Source organism: Hippoglossus hippoglossus, chromosome 23 (genome assembly GCF_009819705.1).
Source record: "Hippoglossus hippoglossus isolate fHipHip1 chromosome 23, fHipHip1.pri, whole genome shotgun sequence".
NCBI classification, from domain to species: domain Eukaryota; kingdom Metazoa; phylum Chordata; class Actinopteri; order Pleuronectiformes; family Pleuronectidae; genus Hippoglossus; species Hippoglossus hippoglossus.
Window position 1 is genome coordinate 17,565,197 of NC_047173.1, and position 5,926 is coordinate 17,571,122.

General features: G+C 42.9%; 1 protein-coding gene and 2 long non-coding RNA genes across 5 annotated transcripts in view; 2 read left to right on the forward strand and 1 right to left on the reverse strand.

The window, feature by feature from the left end:
* Positions 1-1,019: 1,019 nt before the first annotated feature.
* LOC117757068 overlaps positions 1,020-5,926 on the forward strand; it is a 19,190-nt gene continuing 14,283 nt past the window's right edge. Inside the window, exons 1-2 of the long non-coding RNA XR_004613028.1 lie at positions 1,020-1,572; positions 5,160-5,166. This is a non-coding gene — a long non-coding RNA (uncharacterized LOC117757068). The remainder of the gene's footprint in view (positions 1,573-5,159; positions 5,167-5,926) is intronic.
* On the reverse strand, positions 1,460-2,520 carry LOC117757065. Its single transcript, XR_004613024.1, has 3 exons — positions 2,332-2,520; positions 2,011-2,256; positions 1,460-1,614 (listed from the first exon to the last, which is right to left on the reverse strand). It is a non-coding gene; the product is annotated as an uncharacterized LOC117757065 (long non-coding RNA).
* tymp (thymidine phosphorylase) overlaps positions 5,502-5,926 on the forward strand; it is a 5,311-nt gene continuing 4,886 nt past the window's right edge. For 2 of the 3 annotated variants that reach the window (XM_034577755.1, XM_034577757.1), the window contains exon 1: positions 5,502-5,611. In XM_034577755.1, coding sequence (XP_034433646.1) covers positions 5,561-5,611 — 51 coding nt within the window. In that variant the 5' untranslated portion in view covers positions 5,502-5,560. The other variant, XM_034577756.1, reaches the window with a different exon arrangement.

Sequence of the window (5,926 nt, forward strand, 5' to 3'; positions counted from 1 at the left end):
TTAAAACGTATTTGCTTTACATCACTACAATTACAATGTATTCTCAGTATTTTACATGAACTCCACACAACGATCTCGTGATGTAAAGCGTCTCCTCTTGATCTCCGCTAAAGCACAATCAACGTTCCAGTGCCTGTTTCCACTTCAAACCAATCAGCCGCGTTTATCCATCTTTTTTCTGACTTTAGTACCTGAACATGTGCCGCAATGACAGCGCCCTTTTCTAGAAGTAATACCTGCCCATGGCAGACCAGAGGTATAGAATGTATAGTCCATGTACAGCACATCACAGTAGACTATATAGTCTCTTGAATATATATTATGGTAGAATAATGTAGCTATAGTGTAATATATAAAGTATAGTAGAAAATGAAATTTATACAGTAATATTTTGGTCTATGAGGTCTTTATCCGTTTGTGGTATTCAGACTTTGTAAACACCTACATATCAGCTGTTAGCCTGATGCTAATAAAAGATAAGTGACCAACATGGCTACAACGTCCCTGTATCGTATACACGATGTATAAGGACAACACGACATAACACGGCCAATCAGCCAGCTACTCGTTTGCCCCTGTGGCCAACTGCAGTAATACAACAACACAAAATATCTCCCGTTGACCTCAATTATAAATGAAACATTGACTTTTTAAACAATGAAGGTTTTATATTTGTAAATGTTTCCCACAGCTCAGACAAGCTATTTTTATGTGTGAGACGTTCTGTTGAAAAAGCTGAAGAAAAACCAGGAGGAGATTTGATTTTGCGTGATGAGACATTTAGATTTGAATGAATGGGGGACAACTTCAAAACCAGTTGTTAATACATCCAGAATCTCCCCCTGTGAACAGCTGATGACATTCAGCCACACAAAATTTCTGACAGATCAATGATTGTTTGGAAAATAACAAATATGGCTTCAAATAACAATAATAATAACAATGTAATGTTAATTAGCCATGGCAACAAATTCAAGGTTAAAAAAAATCTGGCTTAATCAAACTTTGATCAGTAATTGAAAATCTTTGTGAACTTAATCATAAATCTACAGACAGACGCAGTTAGTCTGGAGGTGGTGGAGACCAAAACAAGAGCTAAAAGAGAGGGAGACAAACTCCACATGAATCAAAGTTCAACATATCGTCTTTAAAAGGTGATATGTCAATGTTATCTCACCTTTTATCGCACGCCATTGACCACAAAGTATAATAATGAGATTCTACGTATAATTTGCTGACTCAAAAATCAGAATTTAGTGTGTCCTTGTTGACTGATTAACCTGCACTGCCCAGTAAACATTTGACATTTAATGATTCATTTAAATTACGTCGCCTTCTACGCTTGACTATCCAAATGAAACCAGCTGTTTACACCACAAACATCTTTTGAACAAACATTCCTGGTTTCACAGAACAAGAAAGTGCCTGTTGTGTAGCTGTTTACACTGAGTGAATATCACGTTTGACAGATATATGCTGTATGTCTGTGTAGTATATATCGCAATGGACTAAATTTACTGTACAGAGTCATTTGCGGAACGAGCCGTCGCCTTCTCTGCAACAATTCAAGTAGTTCAGTGATGACATGTGACCTCAGGTCCCTGCTGAAAATTCCTCTGTGCACTAACATAGCTGACATGAGGTCATTCACCTCTCGTGTGATTCGTCAGCCAACTTTCTATCCACCAGAGATCTTCATCAGGCATCAACGAAAACCAGTGATGGTTTTTAAATCTCAAGGATGGTGAACGTAGCTTCGCAACTGCCGACAATCGCTTTTGCCAAATCTTGATAATGGTTTTCATCAAATGCCGATGACAGTTTCTCAAATCTTGAACCATTTGTCAAATGCCAACTATGGTTTGTAAATTCACAACAATGGTTTTGTTCAAATCTCTTTGAGTTAGAGATCCACTAGATGGCAGTAATGCACCTTGACGTTGTTTGCCACCCGCCAATAAACGGAACAGATCCTGACGATGGCTGAGGAAGAACTCTGCTGGACTGAACTGTTGCTCAGTCTAAATTACATGAAGATCTTTTGTTTGATTCTTCTTACATCAAGAAACTACTTCAAAAACATAAATACAAAGATCCATCAAATAGAAATTTGAAAATCTGTTTTTATCCAGTCCTAATGTACTAATTCCTCAACTTCCTGCAGATTGGCTGAGAATCCTGGCTTTTAACTTCTGTGTGAAACCTTCCTCCTCCTGATTTTCACCTGGTTCTAATAGTTTTATGGTTTTATGGTTACTCCCCCCCCACCCCCCCCCACCCCCCACCCCCCCCCCCCCCCCCCCCCACCCCCCCCCCCCACCCCCCCCCCACCCCCCCCGACCCCCACCCCACTTTCTGGCTTCCTCTTTCTAAAGTATGTTTGTAGTTTCTTTTGGAGTGAGTGGCGTGAGTTGTATTTTTTTTTCCTTTTCTAAAAACTAAATGAGCACACGATGACAACTGATGAGCTCTGCAACGCAACAGACTGTAATCTTTATAATAAACTGTCATTTACTACAAAGTTAGAGTCTGGACTTCATGTGTGGTTCTTTCAAGTCGAGACTCAACGGATTCAACAGGTTTGTAACCTCTGACTTTGTGTGGATGATAAAGTCGACGTCTCGACACCTTCACACACTGTGAAGAACTGACTTCAGGGACGGACGTTCAGGAGAAGATCTGCAGACCTCCAGGTTGACTTCAGTAGTACAATATAAACTGCACCAGGTTTGACAAAATCTAGTTTCAAGACTTGGAATCTAGTTTATTTTATATTGAGCTCATGTGTTTGTGTCAATATTAATAATCAACACAACAAACAGTAAAAGAAGTGTGAGAGTTAAAACAAGTTTTGGTCATTATTAATACGTTAGTTATTTTCTTTAATAATAAAGATCACACACTGTTACAGTGTAAAGCTGAGGTCCGGCTGTCTGCTGTACGTGTGTGAACAGTCCTGGTGAAATCTATATCTACCGAGTTTATGCTGAATCCTGCCTGCCTACTGAAGATCGTAAAACTTTATGAATGTTTCCGTGTGTTAAACACAAGGGTAGGACACGTTTTTATTTTACGTCAGTAATATGATTTCATATTCGGACCTCCGCCCCCTAGTGTTCAAATCACAGAAAAACATTTATCTTATAGATAACTAGAGACTCCACATCAGCCATTGGACAAAGGGTAATTTTGTCTGTTTTTCGCCACCCATTTTTGTGGAATGTGCACCAGGAGAAATATTGACACCAATTTGTCTTAAAGGGGACATATCATGCAAATTCCACTTTGTTAGTGCTTCTACAGGTTAATGTGGGTATCTGGCTCATGTCTCCCAACCCAAACACTCTGGGATAAAAACACTCGCGCGTTTTGTTATGGTTCCTCTAAGTCAGAAACGTCATGCTTGAGCGACTCGATTGAGCTTCCTGGGTTTTGTGTCGTAACAAGGAACTGGAAGTCTCCCTACATGGCCTTGGCCCACCCCCCACCTCATCCCCCCCATCCCCCCACACTCGTTACGCCGGGTTTACACCGGATGCGGAAGCGCCGCTGCGAGGCAGCGCAGCGCCGTTCCCAAGCACGCAGCCGCCTGGCTGTTCACACGGGACGAGCATTTCTCCGCTGGTCAGCCCCATAGACTGTATATATAAGGTCAGCCCGCGATTCTGCTTTCTCCGCTTGTTGTTGTACCCGTTGAATGTCGGGGTTCGGGGGTAAATGATGGTCTTCATAGCCCCCCCCCCCCCCCCTCTTTCTCTCTCTGTCTGTCTGCTTGTGTGCTTGTAGTGGGGGGGCAGAGGGGGACATTTAATTATGTGATTGTGAAAATTAAAACTCCAGGACAACAGAAGGGGAATACAAAGTATGGGATGCATATTTGATCATTTATATCATATAAAATATGTAATTTATATCGTTTAAAATCATGGGGGGAGAGGGGGGAGGGGGGAGCTGGCTCATTAGCATTTAAAGGAACAGGCACTCAAAACAGGTCACTCTGTGGAGGGCTGTTTTATATGATCCTTGTGGTATTTTGACCAAAGTATGTTACAGACATTTCATTAAGACCCCAAGGAACCATATCAACTTGTGGTAAAGTGGGCATGCTATGTCCCCTTTAAGGTCGAAACCTCGGACCTGTTGCACCTCTGCTCCCTCGGATTGATTATTCTCTGCATTGGAAGCCAGAGACACAAACAAATGTTCAACAACATGACATGTGTCGTGTTCTTTTTTCCTTAGGTAGAGAGGGTAGAGTCGGTCTGGTTCAAAAAAGTATTTATTTAGAAGCAATGAACAGCTACTACATAGCTATGGGCACTCAACGTACAGCCCCAAGCCGCCTAATACCGCCGGGGAAGTCAAGAGTCGCCCCGAACGGACGACAGGTGCAATATTTATAATAATAGGTAGAACTTCATTGGTCAATAACGAGGGGGAGTCACGTGGCTAGTGCACAGGCTGGTCCCAGCCTCTTGGCACTGGAATTCGCCAATGATGAGGAGCCGCTCCCCGTCTCGTCCCTCCTTAGATAGTAGCTGGGCAAATCTTCACATTCTGACAGTTTGGTTTGGTGTTTTAAAACCAGCCTTTATCCGGCTGACAGCTTGTGAGTCTTCAGTATGGCATGCGCCTTTCTTATCTGTCCTTCAGACCCTAGTGGCAGCTGCTTGAATTCTTTCTAAGGGTAGGTCACAGTTTCTTATGAAAACAGTGCATTCATGTATGTGTGATGTTTTAATAAAGCTAATGGAGTTTAGGCTGTAATATAGTAAGTTAGGTATGAGAACAAGTCAAAGTACAGTGTATTGTATGCCACAGATGTACAGTCTTCTCAAACAGGCATTATCAGACAGGTGCAAGACTGAACTGCGATGTGACACACCCACACATACAACAACCAACTTCAAGATTAAAACCAGCCAGCAACGGCTACTATCAGTCACTATGTGAAGGCCACACATTTTCCCACATATTCAGCCCAAACTGCCCCTGCCCCCACCCCCTGTCCAACATACTGCACTTGTTTAGAGTTCAGTTTCATTGCCATCTTCACAGACACATATTCAAAGAAAAACATAGATTTTAGTCTTAACAAATGTCCCCTTTAGAACTAAAGGTGTGAGTGTGAACTGACTGGGTTCAGCCACCGGGATCAGGTTTCGTGTGTTGATCACCAGGTTTAACCAGTTCAACTGCGGCGGCCCGGCCCTGGCCCACCCCAGTTCAACTGCGGCGGCCCGGCCCGGCCCGGCCCGGCCCAGGAATGAAGTAAAAGGAGTAAAACACATCTTCTATAATATGTATCTGTTCCTTCCAATCATGACTCATGACAACCAGACATAAATCTGTGGCTCTATCTTTGCACATGTTTTACATACAACATTAAATCTGAATATCTCAGACGACACTCAGACTGTGTGAAAGAGCAGCAACCTCAAGTAGACCTTTATACTTGTCTTTGAGTAAACCAGAGCTGGGACATGATTGGCTCTTTTGGCTGTTTAGATCCTCCTCCCTGCGCTCCCATTGGCCGGTGAGCTTGACCTGTGGCTGCTTGATGATCACTCATGGGTCGATGGCACATGACAGGCTGCAAACACCAGACCAGGTAGGGACCAGGGACAACTTAGAATGATCTCATTTTGAATGTATGATGTGTTTTTGGTTTGGTTTTTGGTTTTTCAGTGACTAGGTCCCTTCTGAGTGGAGAAGCTTCCAGGAGGAGGAGCAGTTAGTTTTAATAATCACTCTGAGTCACTTAGTCTGGGCGCCCTGCGCCAGGCAGGCAGAAAGCTCAGGAGCAGATCTATACTAAAAGTTGGTTTTGTACATGAAGCCACGTGACTCTCAAAAATAAGGAGTGGAACTTGTTTGGAATCCTGTGAACCGGCCTCTTCGCTCAGAGCAGAATGAGATCTTCTGC